Genomic DNA, 21,631 nt, shown 5'->3' with positions numbered 1-21,631 from the left:
TTAAATAGCATTTTGAACCCAAAGAGACTGACCTGTCTCTGACTTCTAGAGTGTTTGGAATAAAAGCACATAATATAGTGCCACCACACCTGGCTCGGATTTTTACTCTTTAGTTAGAAGCAAATACAGTTATCCTAAATATAAAATAAGGTATAGAAACGCAAGGCAGATCCCTATTTTGGTATGTACATGTTTAGACTACAGGAATAAGAGACACTAAGTACAGACCAGGGGACAAGATGCTCAATTAAAGACACTACTTCAACTGGACAATTTAATGTTTTGGTTCAATGGTGGCAACACACTATTTTAACACTGTCTTCCTAGATCCCAGTCAACGACTGGGAACACAGGGGAGAACAGAACGTACACAACTCAACATTATTTTCTCGTATACAACAGAAAGTCATCAGCAGAGGCGGCCTTTACAGCTTCCTTCCCCAGTGACAAGAGCAGCACAGACGGTCATCTTCAATAACAACAACAAACCAGAGACAGAAAGTCCCTCCGGGTTGCCCTAGGTGACTGGTTTGCTTCAAGTCACTTTTGTACTTTGGCCTCACAAGTAGCAATACACAATACAAGTAAGTAGCAATCACTCCTGATTGAACCTATAGCTGTTTGTATCTGCCCTAGCAGAGAGTCAAGCACATTGAGCTTAAACTATTCATTTGGCAACAGCTCAGTGGCATTATTTAAACTGGTAACATGTAAATTGTAGACTCTTGCATAACAACTGAGTACAAAGGAAATATAGTACTTGCATCAATATTGTAAATGTTTTAAAACCACAACCTGGCCATCTGTAAGGAAAGTTGACACCACAAAAGGGAAAGATTTTCTAGATTATAAAGTTTTTCAAAACAGAACTCCAAGTTTAATTTCCTCCAAAAGTAAATTAAAAATAATTCTGTTCCATAAGCAATTAGCTTTACTGTAACTCCCAACAAATCATGATTGATCTTCTGACTTCTAAGAAAGGTTTTGGCATAAATTATAACCATGTATCTAAATGACAAGAGTAATATATACATACATACTGGACACTAGGATTTTACCCGAATAGGTTTCTATAACCTTCACAACTGTATTGGCAAAGTAAAATCCAGCATCTTTAATATGGAATTAGAAGCAAGAGCAGTGTCATTAGACTGTGTTTATTGGCACTTAAAGGTGTCTCTGACATCATGCTGAGGGAGATGAACATTCTTTGGATAATGGCTATACTGTGGTGCACTTAGTAATACGTGTTACCTATACCTATAATATCAGTCTAGGGGATGTCTAATAAGCTTTGTGATAAAGGTGCATAGGTATAAGATACAAACAATACATTTCCTTTATGCAGATATATTGCCTGTGTGTACTAGTATGCTTGTGTGTCTGTTTAAATAGTGTGTGTCAATGAAGAAGAAAAGCTAAAAACTATCAACAGAACTATTTTTAAAATGCTTAAAAGCAAGGTGAAGAGGAACCAACACAGTGCTGTACCTTAGGCGGTTGGTGTAGGTATCAACACAGGTCTTCATTTTAGCTAATAAGGTACCAACAGAAGTCTGACATTCTGACTGTTCATCTTCCTCTTCTTCACCATTCTCTGTAGAAAGAGGCAACAACAGCGGCACCATAGATGTGCAAGAAGCAATGGCGCGAAGCAACTCTAGCAGAGCACGATAGAGTGGCACATGTCTTGCCATGTCCAGAACTACAGGAGAAAAAGGGAGAAAGCATAAGTAAGAACACATGCCATATAAACAGCATCAACAGCAATACTGTACTGACCTGATCGCTGGTGACCGGACCAGCACACATGTTTATGACACACCATTACAGGAAAATCAGAAAGATACAGAGTAGGGGGAGAGGTGTGTACTAATCACTATCTCCTTATATTATATACAAATGATAAAGTGCACACTATGGGTACAGCATGAGGACAATTGTATCATTTAAGATGAAACAATGAAGTAATCTCATAGTATGTATATAACAATCCCAAGACTACAACTTATTTAAAGTCTTTCAATAAATGAATATTCTAGTTAGCATGAAACATGCTATATTTTTAATTAATATCTACAAGCCAGATGATTTTTTTTTCTTAAAATGCAATGCAAAGTACTAAAAAATAGACTTCTATTAGTTGTTAAATTTAGTGGTCCATTCCAGATGGAATTCACTTCTTTGCCTCACGTGAGGTAACCTTTCTAACACCGATTACTGAATAGCCATCCCAAGAAGTGGTGCTAGTTGACCTGAGAACAGCAGTGATAAAAACACAATGTTCCTAACCTCACGATTCTACATGAAGACAAATTATTCACAATACTTTGAGACACTGGCAAGTATTCTAACTTTTATACAGAAAAGTCAAACACAACATAAAGCCGAGGGATTAGATGGGGAACTGTTCCATGCCTACACAGGGCATGGACATGAGAAGATGAGGTATCATCGTCTAGAATCCTAGCCTTTCTACAGCAATGACTATAGGGAAAAAGGGCTGGACCACGTCAGTCTGATGGGATGATGCTTCGTTCTGATGGATCAGGGAAGCCTGGGCTACTTGAGATGACTCAGTGGGTAAAGGTGTTTGCTGATAATACAAGCTTGATGACCTGAGTCTGATACACAAAACTGATACAAATGTGGAAGAATCTACTCCATAAAGCTATTTATTCTCTGACCTCCACACACATATTATGGTATGACTGTACACCAGGAGAGGGAGAGAGGGAGGGAGGGAGAGTAGGACAGACAGAGAGAGAGAAAAAAACACACACACACACGAACATAAATAAAATTAATGGACAGAAAGGTGTAATGGTATATACCAGCCCTGCAGATGAAGGCAGGAGGCCTGGATGTTCAAAGTCATCCTTAAGCTACATGGTGCGCTCCAGGTCAGCTAGGTTACAAGAGACACTGCTGTTGACAGGAGGGAAAGGAGCCATCATTTTATACCTCCAAGTGATGAGAAGTAAAAAAGTTTGATTGCCACTCTTTGCTTATCTGAAAATTTGTCCTCTATCCCAAATGTGTGCAATGTCCCCTTGTTTTTGAAAACAGCCTGTATTTGGAAAACAGAATTAACAGTGGATGTGGATGTGAATACTAGGGACAAAAGGCTTATGCAGAAATGGGCGTGGGAGAATGGGAAGAGAAAGGAATATATAGTGGGTTAATAAATATTAATGATGGATGAAAAAAAGCCTTATGGAAACACACTACTTTGTAAGCTAGTTTTAAAAATATACCAACAACAACAACTACAACAACAACAACGAGTTTAAAAGGGGGAGTTTGAACATAGTACCCTACATGGATGAACAATGCTTCATCCCCAGAAGACAAAAATTACTAAATGAAAACCCAGTGTCAGGTTTATAATACATCTTTACAAGTTGCTGGTTAGAGAGCCCCCCAAAAAACAAAGGCTATTTTCTTGGTTGACCATCATAGCTAGTGCTGAAGACACAACTAAATTTAGTTGTAGGTATGACACAATTAAAATCAATATGAAACTGGTCTGAAAAATGTCTCCCGGATGGATGGCTAGCTTTCAGAGTGCCAAAAGGCACTATGAAGTTTATTGGGGAGAAAAGCAGTAGTCCCTGACCTTCCAGACAAGATATGCCTATGGGTACAATAATAGAATAATGGTTTAACCAACCAGTTTTTAACTGGACTGGAGGACTGCTCCACAGGGGAAAATTTGTGGTAGGAGCTGTAAAGTTGGTCAAAATCTAGGACTGGGGGCTGAAGGGGACCTGCTACTGTTATTTTGCTAACTAAATATATTATCAAACTATCTTTAAAAGAATTTTGTTTATATCCATAGATTAGTGAGCGCCACTCTCAAATCTTGGTCCGAGTGCTGAGAATAAGGACTGTTCTAAATGGGACATCTTCATTGACTCGCCTGAGCTTCAGAGAACATCATGAAAGAGACAGAAGGAGGAATGTAAGCAGCAGAGATGGAGAAGAGATATATGAGCTATTCTCTTGAGATAATGTAGTCACACAGTTACAGTTACCTGTACAAGACAGTCACTCAACATTCCAGCACTTATGGGGGGGGGGGCTGATGAGACCTCACCCCTGCTGAAGAGATATTGGCAATTTACTGGCTGCTGGGGAGAGGAATTCATTTTTCTTTGGGTGTGTAAATTCTATTTTCTTATATTTTCTATCCAAGCTCATAACTCTACTCTTGTCAGGATAAAAGATTCCTGATAAAAGTGGAAAAAGTCTTGAAAGAAACTAACGAGTTCTCTTGGCAAATGTAATAATCGTAACAAAGAAAAGCTAAGACATCACAAAACAATGAAGAAATGTGATCACTATATACAACAGACTATCCTAGGTTGGATACCAAGACAAAAATCAGACAAGAAATAAAATGAGGATGGTATCCAGTGAGCTAACGCTAAGTTGTTCCTGTTGGTCACTGGGCATAGCAATGACCGATGTAGCATTCTTGGGAAGATGGTCGGCAATACTGAACGGCCTGCAAGAGCTCACAACTATTCTAGGAATCTAACCTTGCTGTAAAGTTAAAGACAAAACAAACCTTATTACAGGAAAATCTAGCTCTTATCACAACTTAATTCCCCGAATCTCCTACTGTACCTCATTGTCTCTGATATGCATGTGTAACAGGGTTAGAAAGGATGGTTACACATTCTGCTGTCCCAGAATGAAGGAAGCTAAGGCAGAAGGAACACGAGTGTCAGAGTGGGTGGCCTACAGAGTGAGAGCGTAGTAAAATATATTTTAAAATCTTAACAGAAGAGCAGCCTCACAAATGGATGCTGTTCATTTCAATACAGATTTTCACATCCTTTTAGTCTATACTTCCTTTGCAGTTTCCCGACCACAAACACAAATAACTTAGTATAACCTCAATTTCTCTTTTGACTTTAAAATACTTTGAAACCAGCACTAAAAGGTAAAGGTGTTCTAACACTTTAAGGGTTGTTGGCATGGCCCACTAAGTGAATACCAAGTAATATAAAATGCCATACAACTTATGAAGGAGGGGATACAACAAAGAATTGCTTTTAAAAATGTGAGTAAAGCTAGGTAAAGTTTTTAAACACTCCTGAAGGTGGCACAGTACCTCCACCTGGTGGCAAATGTGGTAAGTACAGGCTTGTTAAATGTTACCTGATGGTTAAAATGATGATTCTGACCAATAAAGATTTTTGACATTGTACAATGTGTAGGATAACATGAACACATTCTCCACACAAGACTCTTCTATTACCTAAGACATTTCTAGCATAAATAACCATTTTTTCTCTTCAATGGAATTTCTATCATTCCTTTTTATTAGGATATGTTACTATTTACTATGTTCAGTATTGTAATTCAACAAGTACATACAACATGTGGTAATAAAAACAGATGATTCAGGTAAATCTCAGTGAGTTCAGTGCCAGCCTGGGCTACAGAGCTAGTTCTAGGACAGCCAGGACAGCCAGGCAGGCAGGAATGAGCATACACACACACACACACACACACACACACACACACAGAGTCTAGAAAAAGCAAAAAACAAACAAAAAAACAAAAACAAAAACAAAACCCAAAAAACAAACAAAAAACCAACCCAAACCAAAACAAAAGAAAAAAAAAACGATAATTAGCCAGTCTTCCTATTTCAAACAAATGCATGTATGGGGGAAAGAGCATGCTTGGAGGTTAGAGAGCAGTCAGCTTCTTCTTCTACCCAGAGCTTCCACTCTGGTCTTCTTCCAGTGTGGTAGCAACTGAACCAGCTCAGTGGCTGAGTAATTAGCATTCACTATCTCCAAAAATATGTCACATATACATGTTGGGATCCTTCCAATTTTTCTGTTTAGTTTGAAATTCAAAATTTAACTGCTGCAAACTAGGCTGGCTTAGTGTTATGAAACATTGCAACTCTCCCAGACCAAATATGGGTGCCAGGCATCATCAGAGGCCAGAAGGGGTGTTGATTACTCCTGGATATGGAGCAATCAACAGCTTTGAGTAGTTGTAAGGGTGCTGGAGAGCAAACTCGGGTCTCCTGCAACCGCAAATAGTGCTTCTCCACGCAGAGCCACTCAGCACTTTGAACAAATGACGGAGAGCATGCTGGGCTTATTTTCATGTTCCTAGCTTATTCAAGTTGAAAGTGACCTCCAGTTTTCCCCATATGCGAATAAAAGGATTTTTACATCTTATGGTTGAAGCAAATGACACTTTAAAAAAATCTATTATAAATAGTGCATGCATGCATGCACGCACATGCGCGCACACACACATTTATCTTATCCTTTTACTTCCATTAGATGTGCATACACACACCCAATAGTGAAATTTCTAGATCATGTAATAATTCCTTCTAATTTTTTTTTTTTTTTTGAGACAGGGTTTCTCTGTATAGCCCTTGCTGTCTTAGAACAGACTCTGTAGACCAGGCTGGCCTCAAACTCAGAAATCTGCCTGCCTCTGCCTCACGAGTGCTAGGATTAAAGGTGTGCGCCACCACGCCTGGCTCCTTATAAAATTTTTTAAAATTTAGATTTCTTTTGTGTGTATGAATGTTTTGTACGTTTGTACATATGGGTACCACATACATCCCTGGTACCTTTGGAAGACCAAAGAAAGTGTCGGATATCCTAGAATTAAAGTTACAGGTGGCTGAGTCACTACATGGGTGCTGGGAACTGAACCTGAGTGCTTTATAAGAGCAAGAAAACTGCTTTTAACTGCAGAAGTATCTTTCCATTCCCTTCATATATAAGAAGCCTACAGAACAACTCTACATCAAATTAAGAGTCTATGCATAGCAAAAGAAACTACCAAGTAGCCAAGGGGTAGGTTACAGAAAGAAGAGACTTTGGTAAACCCTTTGAGACTTACAATACTTAAACTCAATGGCTAACATAATCCATGTAATCCAAGAAAAAAAGATCTGAACACTAGTTTCTTAACAGATAGGAAAGGGCCAGTAAGCATATCTAAAACTCAGTGTCCAACCAAACCACACTCTCAACAGAGACAACCAACTTCAGGACCGCCAGTCTCTAAGGAAATAAGCCCCAATCTCACCTCAGCGGGATCAGCGAAATATGGGGTCTTGTGTTTGGAATCTGTTGGAATGTCCAGAAGCAAACATGTTTCTACTTATATATAAAAGAAATACATTTTCCTTTCAGGTCTATAAAAAGGACCAAATTATTGGAGAGATCTAGTAGGAGAGCAATTCATTAAACAGTCTAGATAAAGAAGGTGAATTGTTCAGAATTTATGTGAACAAAACTGAATCTGCATACATCTCCATGTTTCTAAAAGCATTTACTGATCTTAAATTTCCAAAATAAAAGTTAGAATCTAAAACTAATACTACTATAGCTAACAATCGCATATATAAAAGAACATATATGCATATATTTATAATTATACATGCATGCAAACACACACACACACACAAAAGAAAAGCATATTCATTATTATACCACAAGTGAAAAGAACCGCGAGAGAGATTAGAATACCAAATTTAACAGTGGCTACCTCTAACAAGAGGATCTCAGCTCTTCTGATACAAGGCTAATACTATAAGAATATATAAAGAACTGATAAACACCAAAAAGTCAAAAGGAAAAACGAACTGAACTAAACTTGAAAACAGGAGGCCTAAATAGCCAACATAACACAATTTTCATGATTAGCCATCAAGGAAGTACAAACCAAAACTACCCTGAAATAGATTCAAAAGGCCCAAAGGCAGAAGGCTTCATGGCTACAGCACTGAAGACCTGAGCTGTAGTGGAGCTTACACGGTGAAAGAACTGAATCCTGGTCTGACTTCCACAGGTATATCTTGGCAAGCATGTCCATTTGTGTACACACACACACATTAAATAGACTTTTTTTAGAGAAGGGGAAAAAGGACAAGTGACTACTTGGGAAGAACTGAGAGCAATGTGAGAGAGACAGGGATGAGACAAGGAAGGTGTGACTAATATAAAAGCCCATTATATTCACTTATACCACATTATATTCATGTACATTACAAAATAATCCTTCATCAGTTGCACGTTGATAAGGCTGTCTATGGTAACTTTAATTTCAAAAACTTTATACCCTTATTAGGAAGTATCACAGACTTACTTTCAAGTTATAATTGTGTCTTTATTTTTTTATTTTTTTTTAAAAAGATTTATTTATTTATTATATGTAAGTACACTGTAGCTGTCCTCAGATACTCCAGAAGAGGGCATTAGATTTCGTTACAGATGGTTGTGAGCCACCATGTGGTTGCTGGGATTTGAACTCGGGACCTTTGGAAGAGCAATCGGCGCTCTTAACCACTGAGCCATCTCGCCAGCCCCGTGTCTTTATTTTTAAAGATTTATTTTATTATATGTAAGTACACTGTAGCTGTCTTCAGACACTCCAGAAGAGGGCGTCAGATCTCATTAGGGATGGTTGTGAGCCACCATGTGGTTGCTGGGATTTGAACTCAGGACCTTCAGAAGAGCAGTCAGTGCTCTTAACTGCTGAGCCAGCTCTCCAGCTCCCCGTGTCTGACTGACTTCATGCAGTCGTGTCCTGCCCGCACCCCTGACTCACCGGAGTCGTTGCGCAGGTAGGAGGACATGGCTGGGATGAGGCAGGACTGACTGAGCAGCTCCAGAAGCACCGAGGGCAGAGCACTGCTGTTCTGTGCCCGGCTCTCGGGAGACGCCTGGGCCTCCCCATTTACAGCACCACTCATGGGGTTTATGTAACTCGCAAGAACCTGCATTGCAGACAAGAAATTGGAGTTCAGCTTTATACACTTCAGTGATGTATTTCATAATTAGCACACTCAAGAACATCTGGTTTGTCTTAACCAATGTTGACACTCTTATGTTTAAATACAAGACTTTGAAAATTTTTTCTCATATAATATATTCTGATTGTGTACTTTTCATTTTGGAGATAGCTTTTCCATATAAGGCCCTGACAAACCTCAAGGTTGGGTTTTTCAACTAAGAGGGTGGCCCTGGATTTTTAATCCCTCAACTTTGTGTGCTGGGATTATAGGCCTGAGATATCAAACAGGGCTAAAAAAGGACATTTTCAGAAGCGACGGGACTGTTTGCTGAGGGTTACTTACACAGGACAATAGCTCTCTATGTAACTGAAAGAGGAGCGCCCTGAGGACAGAGCAGCACGAGTGCAGTAAGCAGTGACTAACAGAGCAGTGACTAGACAGTGACTGACAGACACCAGAGCATTACCACCGTCACCTTTGGATTTCCCTTTCTGAGGAACTCAGGTGGCTCCTGTGGCCTCCACTTTGCTATGTGGTTCACCATGACCTTGAGATTCAGATGCTCGAAGTTTCAATTTTATGCAGTACCAAGGTCTGAATCAAGAGTTCCCATGAATGCTAGGCACACACGCTACTATGTTGCATTCCAAGTCCTCACTGCACTGATTCAGTCTGAGAGTGCTGGGATCTCAGAATTCATACATGCCATCTTAAAACTGCAAAATAACACTTCAAAATGACGGCAATTTCATTTGTTTCTATGATATAAAGATGTCTCCTCCTATTTTCAACTTGCTTGATTCTGGAATCACTATAGAACAATTTGAACTGAGAGTGAGCTACAAGTACAGTTTAGTGGTGAGAAGTCCCAGTGCAGAATGGAGTATGAATACTGGGTTGTAAGCATAGGTCAGAGGCTTTACATTAAAACAAAGGGGTAACTAGCAGATGTTATGTTTCTAGATAACATCTTGAAATCAAAGGATAATTGTATCCCCTGACTTTCCTCTGAGGTGAAAAGCTAATTGAGGGGAATATATTTAGAATTACAAGCATAAAAGATCATTCTTTGAACCATGGCTTTTATACTGTATTTGGAGAAGAAAGCACAAGCAAGTCTAAGAGTGCTGGAGCACATCTGTCATGATTGCACTTGAAGGTGAAGAAGGTCAAGTGTTCAGAGTTCAAGGGCAGTCTAGAAAATATGAAACATCTCAGCAAAAAGAAAAAGAGACAAAATACTTAATGAACTGAGTAATCATCAGTACTGATAACAACAGACTCACAAGCGTACCTGCAAAAGGCAGGTCACATGCTCCTCTTCTAGCCTCTGTTTAGTTAAGGCTTGCTCCACGTCCCATCCTGACGCCGTGGAACCTGTGCCAAAGCCAGTCCCTTTGGCCCAGTACAGCTGCTGTTCTTCTGTTGATGTGGGGTTATGGGAATTTGACACCTGTGGCTTTTAAGAAGAGGAAAATTAATAGTATTTGGTATTATTTGTCTTTTTAAAAAATTGTCATTAGGACTATCCAAAAGATTAACAATATAAAAATCAATTTGGCCAGTCATCAAAAAGTTGAAAGCTAATTACTGTGACACTCCTAGGCATACATCCAACACAATGAAAACTGGTGCTAAAATAAACATTTGTATACCTGTGTACACAGCAGTGCTATACACCACAATCCAAGGACAAAAAGATCCCAAATGCCTGCCAGTGAATGAATACATTGAACTAATCAGGGGAACACTATCCAGCTGCAAGAAGGTAGACTAATGCATGTTGTATAAAGAAAATTTGGAAATATTAAATGCTTAAATCAAAGAACACCAGACACACAGAGACAAACAGACAGACAGACATACACACACACACACACACATATGGGTGGGGAAGGGAGGGAAGGAGTAAAAAAGTAGGGAGAGGAGGAAGGCAGAAGAGGAGGCAGAGGGAGAGAATGAAAGTGAAAACTACTTAAGGCTCAAAGAATCAACTCAAAACCAAATAGAAAACAGAAACACAGAAAGGTTTAGGCCAGACAATTTTAGGGCTCCAGTAAAAAACTATCTCAGGAGACTTCATCAAAACACTAAAATGGAATTCTCAATCAAAAGAGAAAGACAACTTCTATTTTTAGAAGGAGCATATCAGAATGGCTAAGATCAAGAACTCAAAGGACAGCACATGCTGGTGAAGCAAGGGGAACACTCCTCACTGCTCAGATTAGGAATAGTTCTACCTCAAGACCCAGTATACCACTCCTGGGCATATACCCAAAAGGTTTATAATAAGTAATAGGCAGAAACTGGAAATAATCTAAATGTCTCTCCACTGAAGAATGGATACAGAAAATGTGGTTTATCTACACAATAGTAGAATACTCAGTCATTAAAAACCAAAGGCATCACTTGGGAGGCAGAGGCAGGCGGATTTCTGAGTTGAAGGCCACCCTGGTCTACAGAGTGAGTTCCAGGACAGCCAGGGCTACACAGAGAAACCCTGTCTCGAAAAACCAAACCAAACCAACCAAACAAACAAACAAAAACAAGGACATTATGAGTTTCAGAGGCAAATGGAAGGAACTAGAAAATATCCAGAGTGAAGTAGCCAAGACCCCAAAGGACATGCATGGTATGTCCTCACTTTTAAGTGGATATTAACCATAAAGTACAGGATAACCATGCCATAATCAACAACCCAAACAAGGATGGCCCAAGGGAGGATGGCTGAGTCTTTCTCGGAAGAAACAAAATAGACATCCGAGTCGATGGAAAGAGGGGATGGAGAGGGTCAGGGGGGATCACATGTAGGAAGAACAGGGTAGAGGAAAGGGAAGTAGACAGTGAGAGGGCAATCTTTAGGATGTGCCAGAGACCTGAGATGGGAAGAGGTCCATAGGGTCTATAGAGGTAAATCTAGCTGAGACTCCTAATAGTGGGGCATATGGATCCTGAAGTGGCCACTTCCTGTGGTCAGGTAGGATTCGAAGTGGAGGGATAAGGACAACAACCAACCACATAGCCTTTGACCTAAAATGTACCCTGCCTACAAGATGTGCAGGGATAGAGATAGAGCAGAATCTGAGGGAACGGCCAACCAATGACTGCCCCAAATTGAGACCCATCCCATGGGTGAGAACCAATCCCTGACACTATTAATGATACTCCATTAAGCTTGCAGACAGGAACCTAGCATAACTGACCTCTGTCCCAGCAGCCAAAGGAAAGAGGTGCAGAGACTCATAAACAAACATAAGATAGAGCTCGGGAGTCTTACAGAAAAGTTGGGAGCAGGACTGAGACCCAAAGTGGATAGGGACTCCATAGGAAGACTGACAAAGTCAACTAACCTGGACCTTGGGGCCTCCCAGAGACTGAATCACCCACCAAAGACAAAGCACAGGCGGGACCTAGGACCCCTGCAATTATGTAGTAGATCAGCATGTGGGTCCCCAACAACTAGACCAGAGGCTGTCCCTGGACCTACTGCCTGGCTGCCTGTGGATCCTGCGCCCCTACATGGACAGCGTTGTCTGTCCTCAGTGGAAGAGGATGTACCTAGACCTGTAGCGACTTGATGTGCTGCAAGGAAGAGGGTATTAGGAAGAGGTGAAACCCAGAGGCAGAGGGTGGGAGGTGGGGCTTCCCCTTCTCAAAAGAAAAGGGGAAGGTAGAATGGGAGGAGAACTTACATGAGGGAATACTGGAAGGAGACAAAGGGCTGATACTGAGTAATGAAGTGAATAAATAAATTTTAAAAAACGAAAATGGCATTCTTAGTCAAAAGAGGCACACTACTTCTATTTCTAGAGGTCACATATCTCAATTTTTTATTGTTGTTCAAAATGTGACTGGACCAGGTAATAACAAGGGTAGCTAACTGAAAAAAAAAAAAAAAAGGAAATCCCATGTGTGTTTACTTCTCTACATAACTTCTAGTTTGTAATGTGTGTATTTATTTATGTAAACATATAGATGTGCGACTACAGTGTAACACTGATAGAGACCAAGAACAGGTGATATTGGTGATAAGGAAGAATAGAAAACAGGAAAGAGATACAGAGGTCAGAAGGAAGATACAAAGTTAATGCTTGTTCTAGTTTTATTCCTGTCAGGGAGGTTTTTCTTTTTTCCTTTTTTTAAAGTGGGTAAGTACATAAATATTAATTGAGGGTACAAGTTTAAAACACTAAACAAAGCTCTTGGGCTTCAGAATGGTGATTCTAATAGAACAGAGGTTCACTGAGATGTACAGAGTTCGGACTGGGGTAGTATTTGTCTGAATTAATCTAGTTGTGTAATTTTTTATTTGTGAGTTCATTACAATAAACTGATTTTTATATTTTAAAAAAAATCTGAATAAAGAAAGAATGAGACAGCTCAGTGGCTAAAGACACTTGTTGACAAGCCTGACTACCAGAGTTTGACCTCAAGCTGTTACCTGCCCTAAACACACAGACACACACATACATAATTTTTTAAATTAAACGATACAAAAACAAATACCTCAAGTATTATGAAAATTGGATAAAACAAAAAAAAATAATTTAGAAATATAACCTTAACCATAAAGGTTAATTCTTTATTTATGTGGGAAGTAAAATCTTTGTTTAAATTAAACAGAGCATGCACCCTGAAAGCATTTACAACTATGTATAGTTTTTGTTGCTTTCACTGGAAGTATGTTCTAAGAGAAAATATTAGGTAGAAATAGTTTCTATAAATTGTTAGCTATATCACTGTAGGTATATAACTAAGACATTCACTTCTTATAAGATAGGCAATTAAACAGGCTATTAATACTTCATTGCTAGAGCAAGGTATGATGGGACAGGTAGAGCAGGCAGATCTCTGTGAGTTTGAAGCCAGCCTGGTCTACCTGTACCATCATCATACCTAGTAAATTCCAGGCCAGCCAAAGTAATATAGTGAGACCTTGTCTTAAAAACAAAAAATCTCCTTGCTATATAAATAAATACTAGAATAATCACTAGATACTTAATATTTAAGAAGCAAAATAGAGAGATGGCTCAGTAGTTAGAAGACGGCACTATTCCTACCGAAGACTCAGGTTCAAACCCTACCACACACATGGGGGCTCCATCCACAACAACAGCTCCAGACTCAGGTTCAAACCCCACCACACACATGGGGGCTCCATCCACAACAACAGCTCCAGGGCATCCAGTGTTGTCCTCTAAACTTCATGGGCGCCAGGTATACAAATGGCACACAAACACATTCATGTAGGATAAACACACACACACACACACACTCTAGATGTCCAAGCATGAACTGTAACACATGCCTGCAGGCCTAGCACTTGGGAGACTCCAGCTGGAATATTACTTGAACCTAGGAGGTGTGGACGGGGATGGACAAAGAGTAAGAACCCATCACATAAACCAAAATAAATAAATCCTTAATGTGAATAGGCAAAAAACCCCCACAAAACCAAGAAATTAGACAAACAACAATGTAAACACTAACCATACAAATCAAGAATGAGATCATAAGCTGGACATGGTAGCACATTCTTTTACACTCAGCAGTGCAGTTCTATCTACAAGTTTGAGGCCAACCTGGTCCTCAGAGCAAGTTCTAGGACAGCCATACACAGAGAAACCCTTGAATGAATGAATGGATGGATGCATGCAAGAGGGGAGGAGGGAGGAAGGGAGGGAGGAGGAGATTACAGAAAAGATACCAACTTCAAGCTGAATTCCACTGCAGCTAAACCTGATCTACAAGTTTGAGGCCAACCTGGTCCTCAGAGCAAGTTCTAGGACAGCCATACACAGAGAAACCCTTGAATGAATGAATGGATGGATGCATGCAAGAGGGGAGGAGGGAGGAAGGGAGGGAGGAGGAGATTACAGAAAAGATACCAACTTCAAGCTGAATTCCACTGCAGCTAAACCTGATCTACAAGTTTGAGGCCAACTTGGTCCACATAGCAAGTTCTAACTTGAGTTTCCACTCTAAAACTGTTTCTTTGGGATTTCCTATAGTCTTGTTTTAATTTTTGCATTTACTCACTCACTCTTTTATTCCCTTGGTTTTGGTAATAAACATGGATGCACACAGCACAGCACACTGGCAGAGGTCAGACGATAGATAACTTTTAGGGAGAGCTTTCTCTCCTTCTGCTATGTGAGCCCTGGGGACCACACTCACACCAGATGGAGAGCTACTCCTCTCCTAGCCATCTTATCAGGTCATTCCCTTTGCTGGGTTCTTGTTTGTTCTTGATTTTTTACAATTTGCTTATGGGTTGTTGTTTTTTTTTGATTTGGTCAGTGTAGCCAAGGCTGGCCATGAGCACACAATAGCCTTCTGCCTTACCCTCCCAACCTCTGAATCGCATGCATAACCCCCAGGCTAGCCTCCTAAGGTTTAAAAACAAAATACATCTTAACTGGGAGGGAACACAGATAAGTGTGATTTTACAGTAGGATTGAAAGACTAAGTTAGCAAATGATGTACATTTGTAAAACCTGAGAATTTTGAATAACTTTATTTAAGGTGATAAAAATGCTACTGTGATCTGATTATATCGCATGGCATTTATGGATTGAAACATTACACTGTATCCCATAATACAAACACTTCTGCACAAGGACATCCAAGTGAACATGAGACATTCTCAATTGCTCTCCATCTTATTTTAGAGACAAGATCTCTCACTGAGCCTGGGACTTAATTTGGCTAGAATGCCTGGTTTTCTGAGCACTGGGATAAAAGGAGAATGCCAACTCATCCAGCTTTTTCTGTTTTTTGGTTTTGGTTTTTTTTTTGTTTTTTTTTGTTTGTTTTTCTGAGACAGGGTTTCTCTGTGTAGCCCTGGCTGTCCTGGAACTCACTTTGCAGACCAGGTTGGCCTGGAACTCAGAAATCCGCCTGCCTCTGCCTCCAGAGTGCTGGGATTAAAGGCGTGCGCCACCACACCCAGCGAACATGCAGATTTCTTAAAACCAAGGAGGGCAAGTGCTAGGATGCATGCGCCACCACGCCCAGCTCGTCCAGCTTTTTAACTTGGGTTCTGAAGATGCAAACTTGGGTTTTTTAAGCTCACAAAAGACTTTACTGGTAGGCATCTCTCAACACTGGAAACAGTATTTGTATACAAATCTCATATATTTCAAATCTTTATATACACACAACCAAATGGACTTTAAATAAGGACTATTTCCCCCTTTGCCAGCTTGTGTGTGCATGTGCGTGTGTGTTTTGGGGGTGGGGTGAAGGGTGAGGGTGTCTTACTATATTATATAACAAACATTCAATAATATGATTCTCGAAAGTGAGGAGAGGACGTCAACATATCCTAACAAGTGGGGAGGTTCTAACTATCCATTTCTTGTTTTCTCCTATTTAAAATCTATTTGTTTCTGTTTTCCATGTGAGCATTTTGCCTCCATTTATGAGTTTCATGGCTATGCTGAATGGCTCCAGAGGTCTGAAGAGGAAATAGAGTTATGGATAACCATGAACCACTCACTCTGTGGGAGCTGGGGATGGAACCTGTGTCCTTTGCAGGAGCAACAAGTGCTTTTTACCACGAAGCCATCTGTGTAGCCCCACTGTGTGTTTCTTAAACTGATGAGTAAATCTGATTTTTTTTCTTAGGAGGGTAGCAGAGAAAACAAGTGATAGTTTCTCTTTCAGATATCCCATAGTAATTATAAAATCTACATTCTGAGATTTGGAGTTTATACTCTCACTTTATATTCTCTCAATGAAGTTTAGATTTTTCATAACATAAAGCCGTGGTTCTCACCCTCTAGGTCCCTTTGAGGGTTTAAGAAGCCTTACTTTCTCAGGGATCATCTAAGACCACAGGTAGGAAAACACAGATATTTACATTACAATTTATAACAGTAGCAAAATAACAAGAAGTAGCAGTGACAATGACTTTCTGGCTGGGGTTGTGACAACATGAGGAACTATATTAAAGGGTCCCAGCATTAGGAAGGCTGAGAAGCAGTGAGAATCAGAATGAAATCTACCTCAGTTTGGCTAAGGCTAGAGTTTGGAACTCGTGGTGCGTGATGACTCAGAGCTGAGAGACAGACAAGAATTAGGTGCAAAGCTCCAATCTCCAGTGCCATCCGCCGCAGAAGCACACCATCATCAGTTGTCAAGGGAGTAGCACTAAACAAGCTGCGAAGAACGTGGAAAGGAAGGGTTGGAAGCACATTGGCTGATGGAGACTGCAGAATGTGACCTTTGAAAGAGAAGAGGAACAAAATTAAAGACACTTGAAAATAATAAGCACTTACACATAGGGTCACAAGTAATAACAACAAAGCAAGGTTTTATCATTAAACTTATTAAAAAGCAGGCTGACTGTGAGACTGAGGCTGCTTGTCTCTGACTCCTCTGAGTGAGGAGTCACTCCTGGGATGAAAAGTGTGCCAAGGAAGAAGAAATTTCCTACAACCATCACTCAGAACGTACCTGGTGTCCTTTCAAATGGTTTTCCTATGAACAATAACAAGTAAAACTATTTTCTTTTGTACAATAGTTTTGTGTTACTTTAATCAGAAAATGATAAACACAAGCAATAAAGCACTATATGAGCAGAATGAGTGCTGAAAAAATGAAATTATGCATTACAGCAACCATTCCTTGCACTTCTGTGCGCAATCTAAGTCCACTCTTCCCCTTTGCTGCTTATGATCGATCGATCGGCAGTAAAATGTTATTGAGTGAACAATTAAGAGGGATCCAAATGAAAGTGAACTTTCCTAACTACCTCAACTGCGATCAGTCAATCTCTTATTGCATTAAGTAACAGTATGAAGTAAGAACAATCATCATATTATATATAATAAACTTTATATTTATTATATATACTATATATACTATAATATAATGTAATAAGCTTAGCTCTCTTCTCTTTGTTCAAAATAATGCTGCAGAGTTATGCTTTTTGCTTTTCTCCATTTCCTTGTTTTGTTTCTATAGTCCAGGAGATTGGACTTTGGCCTTGTTACAAACACTAATCCAAGTTTAGTGTTTCAAACACTTCAACAGATTTTCTTTCCTTTTTTTTTTTAAATGTACTTATTTATTGTATATAAGTACACTGTAGCTGTCTTCAGACACCAGGAGAGCATCAGATCTCATTACAGATGGTTGTGAGCCACCATGTGGTTGCTGGGAATTGAACTCAGGACCTCTAGAAGAACAGTCAGTGCTCCAGATTAATTTTCTTTTGGGAGGTGGATTTTTTTTAATGGCCCCATTTCTCATAATAGTTTAATCAATATTTGGTATTCATAATCCTATAACAACTTCTCTTTCATTGCTTCTCCTCACAGACTCTCATGCATCCAGGCTGTCACTAAACTCAGTACATCGTCAATGGCAGTTTGGAAACCTGATCCTTCTGCTACTGAGCTCTTGAGCGCTGGCTGGGAATGTGAACATCAGCCCATCACAGCTGTTTAGAAGTGCCTTTCATACAGATTTGAATGTGCTAGCTCCTCCCCGCCCAAATTCTCAAACAATGCTCACAACTCTTTTGTTCCGAAATACTCTCCCTAAATTAAATTTTGCCTATCCACCACCCAAAACTGCTATCCAGTTTCACACGTACACAACTGTAAGAAAGTGCTCACACCTCCGAGGCCCCAGAATACTCAGTGCAGTCCTCCTCTAAGCTGCCAGTCAGTATGTTCTCATCCTATTACTACAGCAACGAGTCCTACTTCCTGACCACACGATTCCAATGTCACTTGCAATTTATAAACTTAGTATGACATTTCTTAGGATAACCATATTTAATACTGAAAAACTCAATAAAAATTACAAACCATGTAAATAGCTTTCCTATAAAACAAACAGTTAAGAAGAGAAAATACTTTAGACAAATGTATCCACCCTGTTTGTGTAGTGTTGATAAATGTAAGCAGTAACTGGAAACACTTACTGCCTTCTCCATCATCTGTAACTCCCAACACCAATCGAAGAAGGCACTGGGCATGCTTCCTCTCTTTCAGGAGCACTTCAGCATAGCCCGGAAGACGAAGAAATAATCCAAAAGCAGCCAAAGAATGGGCAGGTATGGGAGAAGTGGCTTGCACCGCTGACTTAACAGGTGGAGGCTCAGCTGCAATAGTTTCTGGAGCTTCATAAACCAGTTCACCTGATTGTTCTATGGTCACCCATTCAAACTGATCACTATCCTTTGGCTTTTCCTGAGTGGTGGAAGCGATCACTGGAGCACTCACCTAAAGAAAAAGAGACAAGTTTACCTATTATCTTAGTTCAATACTGGGCTTAGGATGAACTCTTTGTGTTTTAAAAACATAGTAACAAATACCAAGAAGAGTATGGCATCACAAGTATGGTAGTACCTACCAAGTGCATCCATGTCAGACAGCATCTTCCTATCCATAGTAGTGAAATAACTACAGACGAACTTCAAAACAGACAAACAACTTGTAGTTCACTAACCTAATTGACTCATTTTTCTTTTATGAACTGTAATATAAATATAGCCAGGACTATATGATCTGTAACTTCCAGATTTTATAAGAAACCATAGGCTGAGGACCACTGGTGTAGACTGTATTCCAAACCATGCACAATGTGATGGTTTGTATATCCTTGGACCAGGGAGTGGCACCATCTGAAGATGTGGCCTTGTTGGAATAGGTATGACCTGGTTGGAGTAGGTGTGTCACTGTGGGTGTGGGCATAAGATCCTCACCCTAGTTGCCTGGAAGTCAGTCTTCCACTAGCAGCCTTTGGATGAAGACATAGAACTCTCAGCTCCTGCTGTGCATGCCTGCCTGGATACTGCCATGCTCCCACCTTGATGATAATGGACTGAACCTCTGAACCTGTAAGCCAGCCCCAATTAAATGTCGTTTTTTATAAGACTTGCCTTGGCCATGGTGTCTGTTCACAGCAGTAAATCCCTAACTAAGACACAAATGAAAAATATAGTGGGTTTTCTTTTTTCTTTTTCCTTTTTTTTGTTTTTTGTTTTTGAAAAAAGGTATTGCTATCTGTAGCCCCCCAAAATGAACTCAAGCTGGCATTCTGTCCATAGCTCTTCAAGTGCTAAAATTACAGGTATATGCCAGGATACCCACCAGATTTTTCCATTTGTCGGTAAAATATTCCAGAGACAACTGGAAAAACTGTGCATTAACATGAAAGAACATGAAAAGTACACAAACATCAAACGACAGGAACAAGATAAAACTGATGTGAGCTAAAATAATGATTTAAAACTATCTACATTGGAAATGGTATCAAAAAGAGCAGAAGTTAAATAAGGCATAAATATGAATGATTCACTATTATTTTATTCTCTCATTTACAGTAATAATCACAATCAAAACCACATCCAAGCTACATACAGAAAAGAGAATGTTAGTGTGATGATCATAACAACATCAAGGGAAAGTCATAAGAAACGAGGTTCCATATTCCCAGCTGATCCTCATATATTCTATAGAAGCCAATCTGTGACTTATCCATTGATCAAAAATTATAAGGCCAAGAATATTCCTAAAAGGTTATTGCAAGTAACTTGAAAAGAAAACCTCACTATACCATGTGCACCGTGGTAGGAGGCTTAGCTTACCTGCTGAATCACTTCTGGATAGAGCATGGGCAGTCTCTCTGCAATAAGAGCCAATCCACCCATTCCTGCAAAAACTTGTAATGGTGACTGAATGGGACAGGTTTCCAGCAAAGATTCATCCAATACTCCATCCATGCACTCATCACTCGGGGTAAGAGCCTCATCCTCTGGACAGCTGCCAACTAAGTCTCCATGATCTATATATATAATACACAAAAACTCAGTATGTAAGAAACAACCTGTGTGTGTGTGTGTGTGTGTGTGTATATATATATATATATATATATATATATATATATATATATATAATATGCTTTCATTTATAAAAAACATACACTGTACAAAAAGAAAGAGCAAGAGTGGCAAGATGCTCAGCAGCTGTGTAACTTAACGGAGTACTCGCTGTGTAATTCACGGGGATGGGCTGGCTGGGGAGTGTTATGGCTGGTCCTGTCTCCATCTCCCAGCACTGGGATTAAAAGCAGGAGCCATCACACTCAGCTTTGTAATTTGAAGGCTGGAGCTCAAACTTGATGTTTATGCTTGCACATCTAGTACTTTACTGACTGAGACCTCTTGTCCCCATGAATTGCAAAATTTAAAGGAGTCTCATCTACATACCTTTTTCAGGGTGCAGTCTTTTGAAAGAATCTGTTTTTGACAAACTTGGATCTGTAATGACTTTTGATCCCAATTTTACAGTAAGATCTATTGAACGGTAACCTTGAGGAAGTTTTCGGTCATAGAGGAGAGTTAAAAGCTGGGCAAGTGTCATTTCTGCTGGTAGTGGCTGACCTACAAAAATTACATGAGTTAAAATCAAATCTAAGAGGGAGACATTTTTACTTGGTTTGACATTGTTAACCATTATTTTTATTAATCAGGGGCAAAAGTCTGGTAAATACACCTATTTCAAAACAGTTTAAAATTACCCAATGGTAAGTCTACAAAAGTCAAACTGTTTCCAACATACCTACAGATTAATACCCAGAAAAATATCTACAGAATACCAAGGTCAAATGACGGAGAAGATATTCTACGAGCTAACATTTGCAAATATTTTCATATGGGCTTAGGCAACAAATATTTTAAGCAATGGGGCTCACATGACTGCAATTACTACCTCTACCTAAGAATAATACATTAGAGCCGGTAATACATTAGAGCCGGGCGTGGTGGCGCACGCCTTTAATCCCAGCACTCGGGAGGCAGAGGCAGGCGGATTTCTGAGT

The 21,631-nt window shown here is 39.7% G+C and overlaps 1 protein-coding gene across 2 annotated transcripts in view; it reads right to left on the bottom strand.

Annotated features, from left to right (window-relative positions):
• Nucleotides 1–21,631, bottom strand: part of Birc6 (baculoviral IAP repeat containing 6) — a 174,407-nt gene that overhangs the window by 23,814 nt on the left and 128,962 nt on the right. For both annotated transcript variants that reach the window (XM_021186109.2, XM_021186110.2), the window contains exons 59-65: nt 21,021–21,194; nt 20,400–20,596; nt 18,732–19,032; nt 16,804–17,021; nt 10,089–10,253; nt 8,608–8,776; nt 1,492–1,705 (exon numbers count right to left, since the gene is read on the bottom strand). In XM_021186109.2, coding sequence (XP_021041768.1) covers nt 1,492–1,705; nt 8,608–8,776; nt 10,089–10,253; nt 16,804–17,021; nt 18,732–19,032; nt 20,400–20,596; nt 21,021–21,194 — 1,438 coding nt within the window. The remainder of the gene's footprint in view (nt 1–1,491; nt 1,706–8,607; nt 8,777–10,088; nt 10,254–16,803; nt 17,022–18,731; nt 19,033–20,399; nt 20,597–21,020; nt 21,195–21,631) is intronic.

The sequence above is a fragment of the Mus caroli genome, chromosome 17 (genome assembly GCF_900094665.2).
Source record: "Mus caroli chromosome 17, CAROLI_EIJ_v1.1, whole genome shotgun sequence".
Lineage (NCBI taxonomy): Eukaryota > Metazoa > Chordata > Mammalia > Rodentia > Muridae > Mus > Mus caroli.
This window is presented reverse-complemented; position numbering and strand designations above follow the sequence as displayed.